The sequence below is a fragment of the Tinamus guttatus genome, unplaced genomic scaffold (assembly GCF_059628265.1).
Source record: "Tinamus guttatus ecotype Peru unplaced genomic scaffold, ASM5962826v1 Tinamus_guttatus_pri_ptg000150l, whole genome shotgun sequence".
NCBI classification, from domain to species: Eukaryota; Metazoa; Chordata; class Aves; order Tinamiformes; family Tinamidae; genus Tinamus; species Tinamus guttatus.
This window is the reverse complement of record NW_028288684.1, coordinates 11,244,471-11,259,902: the sequence shown is the minus strand read 5'-3', so window position 1 is coordinate 11,259,902 and position 15,432 is coordinate 11,244,471. Positions and strand designations below refer to the sequence as shown.

Genomic DNA, 15,432 nt, shown 5'->3' with positions numbered 1-15,432 from the left:
CGGCGGCGGCGGCCTGAGGATGGCGGCGATGCTGGGCGGGCGGCGCGCGGGCGGCGAGCGGCTGCTGCGGGTGAGGCGGCAGCGGCGCCGGGAGCGGGGCCGGGAGCGGGGCCGGGAGCGGGGCCGGGAGCGGGGCCTGGCGGGGCAGGGGCCGGAGCGGCCGCGGGGCGGAGGGCTGGAGGCGTCGGGACAGGGCCTGTCCCGCAGCCGCCCGCCAGCTTTTGCCCTGAACAGGCTGTCAGATGGGGAACGGGACAGGCCAAACGTTTGCTCTGCAAACACAGAGAGGCCGCTTTGAAAAACAGAGGTGAAGAATGGGAGCGGGCACAGCCCCGGGAACGCTGCGTGGCGTCACATGTGGCCGGTGCTCTGCAGTGCTGCTAAACTTGGTTATTTTTGTCGCTGTTAACTTAGCGGGGGGCCCTTGTCCAGTAACGAGCAGGAGCCTCCAGCGTGCCGATGCATTATCGAAAAAATGGCTTGAATTGTAAATTTGTGAAGCTGCTGGCTGAAAGGTCGTTCTGCTAGGATGTGTGGTAGCATCTGCGGATGTGTCTCTGTTACCATTATGCAGGTGGAACTAATACTGATTTTTTTCTGATCTGCCAATGATTTCAGTTTCTGGGATGTGTTTTGTGACTTTTCAGTATGGTGTTTTGTAGTCGTTATCCTCATTTTTGATCATTAAATGCCATCATGAAATGCCAAGGGATGCTTGGCATGAGACATGAGCTGCCCCCACTAAAAAGCAATGGAGCTGGAACAGCAACGAAGGAACCAAAGTCCAGGGAAGCAGCCAGCAGGCGACGGGCACCTGTTTTAAGATAACACCCCCCACTTCTGGCTGTTATGGCACTGCTGCATATACACACACACACATTATATGTGCTTATAAATAATCTGTGGAATGGGCTTACCTGAAATGGGTTTTTGTTTTAAAGGAGTTTCTGTTTATTTTTCAAAAACTGTTTCATCACTGATGTTTGAGTAAGATTTTTGCACTAAAATGTATTTGAGAAATACACTTATGATTTCTATATCTTAATATTTTTCAGTATTTCCTAAGTTATTGAAAAATGAATGACTTTCATGAAAACGGGACATCCTTATGAAGTATCACAATATTAAAATTCTTAATGTGAAATTCTGAAGGCTCTTTTATTTTTAGGCTTTGAAGTATGCAAGCCGTGACTATGCATCACAACAAACCTTAAATGTAAGTAAAAGGCACCAGCTGACTACAAGCACAAGCTGAAATAAATTGCTGTTCTGAACCTGCTTCCTAAAGCTGCAGAGGTTTTTTGGTTTTGTTTTCTTTTAAATTATCACAACAAATCTGCATTCAGATTTCAGGGTTTTACAGTAAATATATTTTGTCATTTGGGTTTTTTTGTTGTTTGTTTAAATGTTTTTCGGTTTTGTTAGGTTTTGTTAGGTTTTTTAGCCTCTCTAAATAAAGACCTCAAGGCAGGCCCTGCGAAGTGCTGTGCCTGACTTGCATGGCAATCCCTAGGGCTGGAGGTGTTCGCTGAGCAGGGGTGGCCAGGGCTTTGCAGTGTGAATCTCTTCGGTGTGAGGCCCTCGTGCAGCCCTCGCAGGGACTGGTCTGCAGGTAGCCAATTGATGCAGCCTTGAGGAGAGCTACAGCTGAAGAAAACTGAGCACATCTGTGTTGAGGAGCTCCTTGACAGAGACCTGAATGGCCTACCAAGTCTTAAACTATGTGGTGTCAGAAGATCTTTAAGCTGATAGAAAATTGACAAAACTCTACAAGATTCTTGCTTTTCCAAGGCGCAAGATGTTGCCTTATTAAGTGTAGATGAAATGTGTAGTGGCTGAAACCAGCGGAAAGAAGGAAGTTCTGCTCCATAACTGTCTTTGTTTGGTGTACATACAGAAAGGTACCCGTACAGCAATTTTAAGTTAGGACTTAAATATGTTAGGACATCTTTGGAAGCCAGTGTAACAGGTTCAAGAAGTTGACCAAATGGGCTTTTGCTGTGCAGGATGTAGTTGAGACAATTTTTGTGCTTTGAAACAAAGATGTGACACAGATGAGAGTTTAAGGGAGGATAACATTTTTAAAATATTGATATATGTGGGCATATGATGCTGAGGCTTTTATTTCATACTTCCAGGAAGTGGTGATAGCAAGTGCTGTGAGGACACCAATTGGATCTTTCCAAGGATCTCTTTCATCACTGCCAGCCACTAAGCTTGGTTCCATTGCAATTAAAGGAGCAATCGACAGAGCAGGTACCTGTAAACATGGTTTTCACAAGAGAAAACTGCAAGTGGCTCAGAACAGTATCAATTTGTGCTTGTTTTTAAGCTGCTTCATAAAAAGGTTTCCCACCACCACCGTGACACTGTTAACAAATGGTACTTAAATAAAAATAACTGTTGGGCATTGATTCAATAAGAATTAAGTGCTGTTTCTAAGAAAATATTGCTTAAGGATGACTGTGCTGGTCCAAATCCTGCCGGACGTGCGCTTTGCCTCCCTGAGGGAGCACTTCTCTGACAGCTCTAGGCTGTTGTGAAGAGTACCAGCTGCTGGAACCAGGAGGCCTTCCTTGTTACGTGCACAGTCACGTTTGTCCAGCTCCCTTGTGACTGTTTGGGGAATTAAATCAGCAAAAAAGTCTTGTGTGGAGGGGGCGGGAGGGGGGTTGAATTTGTCTTCAAAGTGAACTTATCTAATTGATATTTTGTGAGAACTTGCATGCCAATGCTGTTGCAAGTGAAGCACCAGGAAAGCAGGACTTTTGCATTTGGTGGCTGCTTGCTGGTATTTTGGCTAAACCACATTAATTTCCTGTTTCCTTAGCCATAACTGTGGCAAATAGAAAGCTTCATAGATTTTTCCCATCCACTGGAACTGAGCTGCTTGGGCAGCTGATGAGATTTGGGAATGTTGGCTTTAGTTAGTCAACTGAGGGCTGTCCTGCAGGAAAACTGGGAATTCTGCTCCGGGGGTCCTCACTGAGCGCTGAGCTCTAGTGGGCACTGCCAGAGGCTTTTTTGGCACACGCGTGGAAGTGGCCGTTCTCCCTTCTCCCTTGCTGGCCGCGGGGCTCCGTGAGGGGCGTCGCGCGTCCGCGGGGGCTCACGCAGGCTGTGCTGTCCCGCAGGTGTCCCGGCGCAGGAGGTCAAGGAGGTTTACATGGGCAACGTGCTGCAGGCGGGACAGGGGCAGGCGCCCGCCCGACAAGCGCTCCTGGGTGCAGGTATGTGCTGTCTTCTTCTGCCTCGAACAGCCTCTGGCTTGGTGCTGCTGCAGCGGTGAGCCAGGCGCTGTGGGTTGGAGCTTGGGTTGTTCTGAGCCCGTGGGGCCTGGCCTTTCATCAGGACAGTCTGTGTGGGGTTTGTCCCCACCGTGGGCGAGGGCTGTTTGTTGCAGTTGTGTAGCTGGGCCTGATTGTGCATCCTGAGGAATCAGCTCTCATGTGCACGATAGACCTTGCTGCCTGCAGCCTCTGCAGGACCCAGAAAAAAGGAGGACACTGGAGAGTAGACTGCTACTTCCAGGGCATTTTAGGCTAGAGACAGAAAGTCCTCTTCAAGCCTTTCATGAAACAGATATTTTTTTTTCCCCATTGTCCCATTACTATTAAACCTTTTCTTAACCTATTAAACCTTTTTAGATATGGGGCTGGCAAGTTTTCTTAAGCTGTAGATATGTAAGTGTGTCCCTACACTTTGTTCTTACTATGGAACCCAAGGCTGTCCCTGGAAGGATTCACTCTAATGTTAACTAGAGTATGAGTCATATTGGGGTGCTGGAATTTTCTACCTTGCTGCAGGGAATCTAGCATTCCATACCTTAGCATGACTCTGTGAAGGCCTGTGGGCTAGGGAAGAGCTGGATCCTGCCCTGACTGTGTCCCTGGGCTTTGCTGAAAGAGTTGCTGCTTTTCCTCGTGTTATTGCTGGCACAGAGCCGTGATGCTAAACACCAAGACTAGGGGAGGCAGTGCTGCAGTGAGCCCGAGCCAGGCTGCACACACCAGAGCCCAGAATGAGTGTTATAAGAAACCCTGAGTTCAGAGAGTGTTCAGAAACCCTGGCACCAAACAGGTTTGCTCCTGGTTGGTAATGGCTAAAATAAAAATAAAATAAAAATAGATATAATAAGGTTTTGAACTCTTGTGCTGGCCTGCTGTTGTACTGCCAGTAGCCAACATGAACAACTTGTCCATATGTTTTCAGTGTTGTGTGCCTTTTACAAACAGGGAGGGTTAGGAGGGATAGGGAAGTGGTCCTGGCAGCCCAAATAATGCACCTTGGACACAGTTGGCTCAGATAAAAGCTGGTTCTGGGGCAAAATCTTACTGAAATTGCAATGCAGTGCTGGGCTGTCCTTGAGCTAACACACTTGTTTGTGCAAACTGTTTGCCTTAGGTCTGCCGGTCTCTACTCCTGCTACTACTGTGAACAAAGTCTGTGCTTCTGGAATGAAATCCATCATGCTGGCAGCACAAAGTCTAATGTGTGGCTCTCAGGTAGGGGAAAGTCAGTACTGTTCAACTAGACATACTGCTCTCATTATGGGGGAGAAGAACACAGTATCATAGATTCTGTCCTGTTGATTACTGTTTTTGGCTTGTGATGACGAAGCTGATTAATGAGGTTTGTTTTGCTTTTGCAACCTGCACTTTGAAACAAAAAACTGTTATAGTTATGAAATTGTCTGAGCAAATACCAAGTGTTTTTTTGTTTGTTTGTTTGTTTATTAAGTACATTCTCTCTTTATGTCTCCTCAACCACCCCCAAATAAGGATGCTTTCAAGCTTTCTGGTTTGAAAACCTGAAGAAATTTACATAGTACATTTTTCCCAGTACAAGAGGAATGTGGAGCTGCTGGAGAGAGTCCAGTGCAGGGCTACAAGGATGATCAGGGGCCTGGAACATCTGCCCTATGAGGAGAGGCTGAGGGAGCTGGGCCTGTTCAGCCTGGAGAACAGAAGGCTGAGAGGGGATCTAATCAGTGTCTATAAGTACCTCAAGGGAGGCAGTGAGGAGGATGGTGCTGGTCTCTTTTCACTAGTGGCCACCGACAGAACTAGAGGAAATGGCCACAAACTGAAGCACCAAAAGTTCCACAGGAACTTCAGGAAAATTTTTTTAACAGTGAGGGTGACAGAGCCCTGGAACAGGCTGCCCAGAGAGGTTGTGGAGTCTCCTTCTCTGGAGATCTTCCAAACCTACTTGGATGCCACCCTGTGCCACGTGCTCTGGGTGACCCTGCGTGTGCAGGGGGATTGGACTAGGTGACCTCTAGAGGTCCCTTCAAACCTTAAGCATTCTATGATTCTATGATTCTGTATTCTTAGATCTTGTTGAAATGTTGAAAAACATCTCCATTTTCAGGCACTTTTAACACTTTAATGTTCAACTTTAATGCTAACATTAATGTTAACACTTTAACACTAAAGATGTTTTGAAATTATATTGCTGTAATATGTACATTTAATAAAGAGGTTTCAGGCCTTTTTATTATTATAGAAGAAGCTGAAACTTTTTAATGTTGCTGAATTTTGAAATATTTGTTGAAAAGTATGAGAGAGGAATTGCTTGTTTTTGCCAACTGTAGTCTAACTATAGAAAGGGGAGAAGTAGTGTTAATGGACAGCTGGGAGAACAGGAATAGGACAGTCTTCAGGAAGCCATCGAATACAGTGCAGCAATGAATGTAAGAGAAGTGTGAATGTGAAGAAGGGCATGTCAGTGTTGTTTTTAATTCCATTCTTAGAGCAGTTTGGCAAAATCACTTTGAAGCAAAGGCTTTGTCACTTCAATACGTATTAGCAGCTCCTCAGAGCAATAGGTTTGCACGTTCCTGCTGGCTGCAGGCCGAGTTGGCTGCGCTGTGGAAAGCAGTGGTGCTGCCCAGCCCCTTGGGTGGGCCACGAGCAGGCGGTGCCGTATCAACAACTGCACTAATTCTGCCTCCTCTGGGTTTTCCAAAAGCCCTTTGGAGCAGGGATGCCCGGGGTGGCTCCTCTCAGCTGCCACTGCTTTCATATCACTGCCTTTCCACTCAGCTCTAGCCTATTTTCTTCATTACTTATGCTACTATTCTTGGATCTAGTTTATACTCGGTTCTGACTAAATTATCATTTCTCTGAATTGTAGTTTTAATGCTGAAAACTTTGTTTTCTAAATGATTATTTTGAGAAAAGATATCTTTTGGAGTCATAGGCAGCATTACTGAACTCTTAACTTGCACGCTGTGTTGGTATTTTTCTTGTCTTTATCTACGTCAAGTACTCCATTAAACACAACTGTGTCTCCTTGCTTGTGTGTATCTGTGTGTACATATATATATATATGTGTACACACACACACACACTTTTTTTTTCTTACATATATTTATGATGCTTTTATCCTTAGTTTTGCTGCTTTTCACTTTTGGACTCGGATTCAAACCTAATTTATAAGTTTTAATTATCAATATATTAATAGTATTATTAGTTTATAAATACTGTAACAACTCACCTAATTCAAGTGCAGTGATTATTGAAAGTCTCCTTTCTGTTGACCTTTTGCCAGACTAGATAACAAAACCTCACTATGCGTCAGCCACTCTTAACACAGTGAGATTAGGTAAGATTACGTAAAACTGCAAGTACTTCTGAGCTCTTAAATTGGGCTGCTTGTTCCCTAGGGAGATCAGGCCACTCATGGAGAACAAAAATTAGAAAAATAAACTGCTCAAGATAAAACTTAGAATTTGATCTTTGAAACTTTGGAAACAGGGGTGCGGGAGGCTGATTTGGCTCTTTCAGCTTTCTAAAATTACCCATGAGACTGAAGTCCAGTTGTTCCACTAGCCAGGATTAACTGTCTTCAGCTGTTGCCTGTGCTATTTGCTTTCTAGCTGCATAAAGAACTTTTTTTCTCCCCTTTTTCTATAAAAAATCTTGGAAATGGGCCTATAAAGTGTCCTGTCTGAAATTTTTGTTAATACTTCTTTCCAGAAAAAGTCATAGAGCCCACACTGCATTGTTAATTATTTTAATAGTTTCATTTTTGTTTTGTTTGAACAGGATGTAATGGTTGCTGGTGGAATGGAGAGCATGTCCAATGTACCCTATATGATGAACAGAGGAACAACACCTTATGGGGGACTAAAACTGGAGGATCTGATAGTAAAAGATGGGCTTACGGATGTTTATAACCATATCCATATGGTAAATGTCCTTTTAGCACAATAGGAAAGTGTCAGTCATAGACTTGATGCAGCTCTGATGAGTTTACATTTAATTATTTCTCTAACTTTCTCTAACACACCTGGAAATAACGTTAATGGGAGATGGACAGCATCTTTCTGTTCTAGGCTTCCTGTTGTAACTGAAAGGAGAGACCAGACAGAAGGCTAAAACATGGTAGCAAATCGTGTGTTCATCTTTATCTGCCTCTCACTGATACCTGAGGAGGACAGAGCAGGATTTAAAAAAAAAAAAAAAAAAAAAAAAAAAAGTGAAATCCCAAATATTGCTATTTTTGTCCCTGGTAGATTTCTGGAGTTCTCTCTTTTCTGGGCATGGACTGAAAACCACTCATGTGTTTCTGCTGAAAATAGATTTTAATTATGAGGATCTCTTTTTCTAGAAATATACGTAGCAGCTTTGCTAGTTCCTATGTGTGAAAAAAGCTGTAGAAGTTTGTTATAAACACAAAGTTTGACTAGACTGGGACAGTACTGTATGTGGAAAACCTTCTGTGTCCTGTAGCCTGCTTGGAAAATCTTGCTAGCGTGAGAATAGAGAGGAAGGGCTGTCCCAAGGCTGTCACAAGACTCTCTCCTCTATCCTGGCAACAGAGTAAGTTGCTGCTGAGAAGACTCTAAGTACTTTAACTGCACAGAATTTAACTTGCCTGTTTGAAGACCTGCAGGACTGTAGCATGAAAGGCTCTGGTGGTGACTTGCTGGGTTTCCTTTAGAAATTAGACCAAAGAACAACAATTAGACCAATTATGTGTTTAAGCAGAAATCTTTCAAGCTTACTCATTGAGTATCCATTTTCTTTTTTTTTTTTTGTCACCAGGTATTTAGATGGTCATAATGAATTATGATTGCATAGTTACAAACAGTATGATAAACTTATATAGAATGATTTGATATTTTTCTGAATTCTGATTGTTAGTTATTAGACAGAAGGTATGCACACATATGCATTTTTCAGAGCATCAGAAGGTCCCAAAGGTTAAATAACCTCTGTGTTTTGGACTATTTTTTAACCCTTGTACTAGACATGCTAAGAATGGAGTGAAAATATTGGTGTGATGTGAACACAGTGTTCTGTGATAGAGCAGTTTTCCTTGGGCTCTGAGTTCTTGTCCGAGTTTCTCTGCCAGTCCCTAAGCCCTTCAAGACTTAGTTCTGCATGCATTTTTTTTGTTTCTTTTAAAAGCTTCATAAGGAATATTCTTAAGGAATAAGGAATAAGGATGTCCTGGTTGAGCTGTGGAGTTTCCCAGGGAACGCCAGAGCTGCTGTGCTGGGTTTTCCCGCAGGGTAACTGTGCTGAGAACACTGCCAAGCAGCTGAGCATCTCGCGGGAGGAGCAGGACACCTACGCCATCGGCTCCTACACCAGGAGCAGGACAGCCTGGGAGTCCGGAGCGCTCGCAAGTGAAATCGTTCCTGTCACCGTTTCACAAAAAGGTGTGGTGGAAAAGTGTGGCAAAGTCAGTTAGGTTTCTCACCCAACGCAGTAGAGTTGCCTGTTTACTGTGAGCTGCACCGTTTAAAGGTCCAGAATTCAGGAGAAATTAATAATATTTTAGATAAGAATTCTGCTTTTGCACTCTTTTCAGTGAAACCCACTCAGTGACCTGTGGTGTCTGTTTCTTATTTTCTTTTTCCTTAATGGTAAATATTGTTTTTGTTTGTTTTCTTCTCTTATGACTAGGTATTGAGTCTAGCTAGTATGACTTTAGCTAGCATGACATCTCTGTATTAATTTCACTATTAGCTACCATACAGACATGTTCTTTATCCCTTTCATTCACTCACTGTGAAATTTAAATTAATTTGCTGTGAATAAACAGGATTAAGGAATAAATTTTCTCAGTTTTTACAAGCGTATTTCTAGATGTGCATGAGTAAGTTTACATTTTTTAAATGTAAACTCTTTAAGTTGGTCAGCACTTGATCAAAATAATTCTTAAGAAAAGACTTTACTATAGAATATGAAACATAATATCTGTTTCAGGAAAGCCAGATACAGAAGTGAAGGAAGATGAAGAATACAAACGTGTTGATTTTAGTAAAGTCCCAAAGCTCAAGACTGTTTTCCAGAAAGAAAATGGTAAATATTGTCATTTGCTATTCCTCTCCCTTTTTTTTCCCCTTTAACACCAAATGTAAAGATATTTTGTTATAATGAAGAGCCCTATTTACAAGGACTTAGCCGTCCAATAATAATCTCTAACTTTTAGATGCCTACTAAGATAAAGAAATATCCTAGCAGGAAACTGAAGTCTTGGCTCCACAGCAGCTTGAATTGGCTTGAATTAAAAGATGGTTCAAAAATTGTGTACGCCAGAGAGAATCTGTTTTGAAAAGTCACTTTACAGAGTCTCAGAACTGATTGGCTTCAGTTCAGCTCTTGCCTTGGTCTGTGCCCAGTGTAACTTTCTGTTGCAGTGAGAGCTGCTTTTACCTGCCCCTGTAACTGGCTGGTCTTCCTGGCTAAGTCACTTGTGTTGCCACTTGTTCACAGTCCCACCTCAGCTGAAATTTCTCGTAAAGCAGACATCACCCCTGGCATGGAAGCCACTGTCTGACCTACTGTTGGATATAGCTTGCACGTAACAGCTGTTTGCTCATTTTAAGAAAACAAACTCCCCAAAATGTCATTTTCAGTTAGCTCAGTGCAACAAATATTACCATATTGTTGAGGCTGAAGGCTCAAGAGCTTGAAGAAGAAAAATGGCTTGCAGGGAGCCATGGCCCTTCCCCTGGGTTTAATGGGTGTGTTTTGACTTTCAGGAACGGTCACGGCTGCCAACGCCAGCACCCTGAACGACGGGGCAGCTGCTGTGCTCCTCATGACCACAGAGGCTGCCAAGAGGCTCCAGGTTAAACCACTGGCACGAATAGTAGGTAGGGTATTTTTTTTTTATCCCTCTTCTTCAAGTACAGTCCTGGAAAATATTCCTACAGACTGGGAATCTTTTTTTGTCCTGTTATCTTTTATTCATGAGATGATAGAAAATTCTGGTTATAATCAAGAGCTGGCTTTTAAGCCACTTGAAACTTCAAATTGAGAAGTTGCAACCATAATACAACCTATAGCCTCACTTTTTCTATGTGAGTTAACAACATTTTCTGATGCTTACTATTATGCAGGTCAATTCTTTAGGCAATAAACTTACATGTGTCTATTATCAGAGACAATTATATTTATTTAGAATTTCTCTGTCTTTTAGCTTGATTTGCAATTTTCACAAACAGAAGTCCTTTGTGGTAAGAAAAAAACAAGTGTTTAAACAGTTTCTATGATTTTTGCAGCTTTTGCAGATGCTGCTGTGGCCCCTATTGACTTCCCAATCGCACCGGCTTATGCTGTTCCCAAGGTAGGAACAAACTCAGCGTTAGGAACAGCAAACGTTCCTAGGGCTGGATTGCTGGTTCATCACTCAGTGGATTGGTACTGATGTAGTTGGGCTTTAAATTATAATTGCTTTATAAATAGCAAGAATATATATATTTTTCTAAGGATCAAGGCTAAAAAGTAAATTTTACAGAAAAAGAATTATGTGTCTATTTTGAAAATGAATATTGTTCTGTACTCTTTGCCATCATAGGGCTTGTTTACAGTGTCAAAGCTTTGTAGCTAGTACAATTAAAAAGCAAAATAGATAATTGTATGAGTATGGACTCATAAAGCAAAAGGAGTATAGGCTGAAAGCAAAAGGCACTGCTGTATGAGTGCAAATGCAGTTAGTATAGCAATGGTCATAGTATAAAAGTGGGATGAAAATGTATTCTTTGCATGGAAGTGCTCTTCCTTTCTTCTGGGCTCCCCAGCTCAAGAGGGACATGGAGCTTCTAGGGAGGGTCCAGCATAGGGTTACGAAGATGATGAAGGGACTGGAGCATCTATTGTATGAGGAAAGACTAAGCGAGCTGGGCCTGTTTAGCCTGGAGAAGAGCAGATTGAGAGGAGAATTTATCAAGATGTGCAAATACCTGAGGGCTGATTGCAGGGAGGATCCCTACAGGAGCAGGAAGTTCCATCTCCATGTGAGGAAGAACTTACTTATTTCCTGTGAGCCCTGGAACAGGCTGCCCAGAGAGGTTGTAGAGTCTCCGTCTCTGGAGATCTTCCAAACCTGCCTGGATGCCACCCTGTGCCACGTGCTCTAGGTGTCCCTGCTGGAGCAGGGGGGTTGGACTAGATGATCTCTAGAGGTCCCTTCCAACCTCAACCATTCTGTGATTCTGTGAAAACCTCTGTTTGTTTATGCTCCAGGTCTTCAGTTTGGCTATTTTCTCCCTGAGCAAGAGGCTCAGACGTGCAGAGCTAAAGCTCTTGCTTCACAAAGCAGAGGACCTGCTGGCACCTTTGTCATTAAATTCGGGAGCAGAGTTAAGGATGTGCTGTAGCCATAGCACCCTGCCTTGGTGTTTAGAAGGTTCTGGAATTGATTTTATTTATTTATTTATTTACTTTCTGTGGATTCTGAACTTGTTTTGTGGATTTTGTAAATGCAAAAGTCAACTGTGGGCTCATACTTGCTGACCCTGATGCTGTAAATGAATGTCTGCTCCAAGCTCAGCTCAGTTGCGGTGTGAAGCAGCCTCAGGGTTTCACCTGGGTTCTCAGTGCTCTGTAATGGCCTTAGCAAGCTCTGGGGGTTACAGTTTTTAAATAGTTTTTCCTCTTAGTTGCAGTAGCATTTTAAAATTAGTTGGAGATGATAGGTCCAAGTTTACTAGGGAATTTTCAAGTTGCATTTCTAAAACAACTTGTAACACTGGTGCTTCAAAATAGATCTGACTTTACTTGTCAGTAAAGTTAGCTTCGTGTCAGCTTCCTATTTTTTCATGGCAATACCTATTTTAATTATTATTTCTAGATCCTAAGTGCAACAGGACTTAAAAAAGAGGATATTGCCATGTGGGAAATCAACGAGGCGTTCAGTGTGGTGGTGCTGGCCAACATGAAGATGCTGGGTGTTGATCCACAAAAAGTGAACATTCATGGTGGTGCTGTCTCTCTTGGACATCCTATAGGGTATGTAAAATAAGCAACTCTGGCTTTTTGTTCTGCACAGAGTAGGATTTATATATTTATATATACACAGCATTAATGCATTTAATTCTATTCTGGCTAGGGGAGAGCTGTTGTAGAACAGAGCAAGTAACTTGCTCATACTGCAAATATATCTCATTAATCCTCCTTAAAGGTGATCGGGCTGCAAAGCTCAGGTCTGTGAGGGGGGGGGGGAATCTATTTCAACCCCCCTTAACTAAATCCAGACAAGAAACACCCACTGGGTGCCCCAGCAGCAAGTTAGAGCACCTCTTCGTGTAGACGTTTGCCATCAAAGCTCACATCAAGGCAAGATCTCTCAAGCCACACTGGCATCTCGGCTGTTCCATCAGCTTCCTCTGCCAAGGGAATAGGATTTTTGTATCAAAAGAAAATTTCAGCAGCAGAATTTGCAGTCTGCTGCTGTTAGCGAGGTCGCAGCAGAGGAGAGGGTTTGCACGGAGCTCTCTGGTGCCTGCCCTGATGCAAGGGAGCAGCGTGGGAGGGTCTCCCTTTCCAGCCAAACGCCGCGTTGTGGTTCTGTAGCTACCAAAGCTCCTCTCGCTCGAGGAGCACCAGAGCTGGAGAAGCAGCAGCCCCTCTTGCTTACGAGTGACGAGGCGGCGCGGGGGGGTTTCCAGGGAATCTGTGCTGTTTTGTGCCCCCTGCTCTGTTGTCGAACGAAGCGTTTCCCTGTGCCTACGCTCTGCTTGGTTCCCTGCAGCATGTCCGGCACCAGGATCGTTGTGCACATGGTGCACGCGCTGAAGCAGGGCCAGTTGGGCCTGGCAGGAATCTGCAACGGGGGCGGAGGAGCCTCTGCCATCCTCATCCAGAAGCTCTAACCCCACAGCCACCTTGCTCAGAAGGACGACCTGTGTATGTTACACCTTATTTATGAATAAGGGAAGGAATTCTTTAACTGCTACTATGCTAAACCTTCTTAAAACATCATTTACTATCAACGTGGGCAACTGGGCTTTTATTATTTTAACCCAGCGTGTTTTTATACAGGACAAATGAAGAATGTCAAATTATGATAATGTCAGCTCTCATGACAATAAAGAATGTTTCTCCATGCTACGTGTGGCTCATCGGGTCATGACTTATGGGGCTGAAAATTAATTCCATTAAGTCCTACAATGCTACTCCCTGATCAGCTAAGTCTACGGTCCTGAGTGGAATGACTCCAGTAGCTGCTTTAAAGTTGCTCCCAGCTGCTGCAGGACCCTGCTCACAGGGCTGGGGGAAGCCTGAGCTGTAGCCTGGCTGCAGGGTTGGCTTTCTGCCTTCTCGCTGCTCTTGCAAGGCAGAAGGAGCCTGGCTGGACCCCATGTTTAATGTGGCTTCAGGGACAGTATCAAAGTAAAGCAGAAGTCATGGGGATGTAGCCCACAAGCAGCAACATGGCAGAGCTGAGGAGGGTTTAGCCTCAAAACGCATTTTCCCCCTATGACACCCCCTTTTGTCAATAGCTTTTGAATAGAGGCAGATTCAGGACTAAGGTCAGTGCAAATTCTTCTGTTGTCCTAAGAGCAGCTAAAGGGCTGGCTGCAGTCTTGAATTCACCATTGAGTTAAAGACTTAGATTCATTTTGCAAGTATGGGGAATGAGGAGGGAATGAATCCTGTTCCAAGAGTTTATTGAAAAGTTGAGGTAGTTCCTAGTGGCTGCCCTTTGCTGGAGAGTAGACTCTCTTACTCATCTGTTCTAAGTCTCCAGCCTACTGAAGTGCAGCAAGAGGGGGCAGGAAATAGACTGTTTTTCCTTCTGGGGGAAGAAAGTTGTAGAGGCAGCTACAGAGCACTGGAATTTAAGTGCCGCCTACTAAGAAAATCAACCTTTTCAGCCATGCCCTGATACCTGTTTCTGAGCGCTAGAAAATATTTGCCCAAATGCCACCCTGCATCTGTGCACCGCTGGAGGCGAGTCAAATGTTTTTCTTCTAAAAACATAATATTAGATAATCTGGTAATTGGGCTGATAGTTCAGTTGATGATAATTTATTTAACGAGGCTCTACTGTCCCACAGCCCTGTTTTTCATTAGACAGATACCAGCTGTCCCAGCCTGCAATAAACAGCCTATGGTGGTAGAACCATCCCCGAGGAGCAGCTGGACCTTGGCCTGTGCCCCCTCCTAGGCCTGAAGTTGCCCCCCTGTGCCCCAGGCAGCCAGGCAGTGCCGGTGCCTCCACGGCCGCCCTTCCCACCAGCCACCCGGGTGGAGGGGAGCAGTAAAGAGGGGCTCCTCCTCTCCAGAAACAACTGATTTACAGCCCTACAAGAGCCACAACACTGCTTGCTTAGTTTAGTCAGGCACGTAAGACACACAGAGCTTCATTAAAACAAAAATATTTATTCAAGCTGTAAATGCTATGCAGTATTAAGTCGTTGGATGGGTTTAATATAAACATTACTGCATAAGAGTGGTTCCTTAGGAATCCGTGTATGTTACCTTGAATCATTTCCCTGTTGCTGTATCCATCTCTCACAAGAAAATGTGCACTTGTTGAGACCTTCACAATTTGAGAATGGAGGAAGAAAGAGCAGCAGAGAAAATGGCTGCACTTGTGTCTAACTTCCATCAAGTTAGTCCTACCCTGGAGCTCAAGCTTTTCCTGGATCTGTTCTGAAGAGAGGTGTAGAGCAGCTGTGACCAAGGTCCATGTTAGATGCAAGTTCTACTGTGTCTCTGTCTAACAGCACAAGTAACAACCTCTTTCTCAACAATACAAAAGATGAAAAATTTACATTTGCCCTAGAGCACTGTCAGTTCTGGTCCAGCCCTCACAACAGTTCACATACTTTAAAAGGGGGGACCTCCAATATGAGCAACTCCTGCACTGAAAAGATACCATATGGAACAAGCACTGTATGAAGTCTTAGAAACAGATGAGGCCGATCCAAAGGTAGGTTTTGGCCTGAATGAGTGGTTTGAGAATGTTTCGTTAGAACAACTTTTGCCTTAATGTTTTTAATAATTAATTCAAAGCCTTAAACATGGATTTTTACAACTAGAGGATACTGCCAGTGCAAGCCAGGTGCATCAGAGGCTGCCTGAGGCTTCAACCAGACAAGGAGAGTGGCCGGAGTCGCTGTTGTGCCTCACAAGAGAATTACAGACGTTGCCTCCAGATTCACCCCCTTCTCACAGAGTC

General features: G+C 43.9%; 1 protein-coding gene across 1 annotated transcript; it reads left to right on the top strand.

Moving 5' to 3' along the window:
* Positions 1 to 13,355, top strand: ACAT1 (acetyl-CoA acetyltransferase 1). The gene is made up of 12 exons (XM_088522305.1): positions 1 to 70; positions 1,169 to 1,216; positions 2,139 to 2,256; positions 3,135 to 3,230; positions 4,405 to 4,505; positions 7,053 to 7,196; positions 8,524 to 8,674; positions 9,225 to 9,320; positions 10,004 to 10,117; positions 10,526 to 10,590; positions 12,097 to 12,254; positions 12,997 to 13,355. The coding sequence occupies exons 1-12, from the start codon at positions 20 to 22 to the stop codon at positions 13,115 to 13,117; spliced, it is 1,263 nt and encodes a 420-aa protein (XP_088378431.1). The 5' UTR covers positions 1 to 19; the 3' UTR covers positions 13,118 to 13,355.
* The last annotated feature ends 2,077 nt before the right edge of the window (positions 13,356 to 15,432 follow it).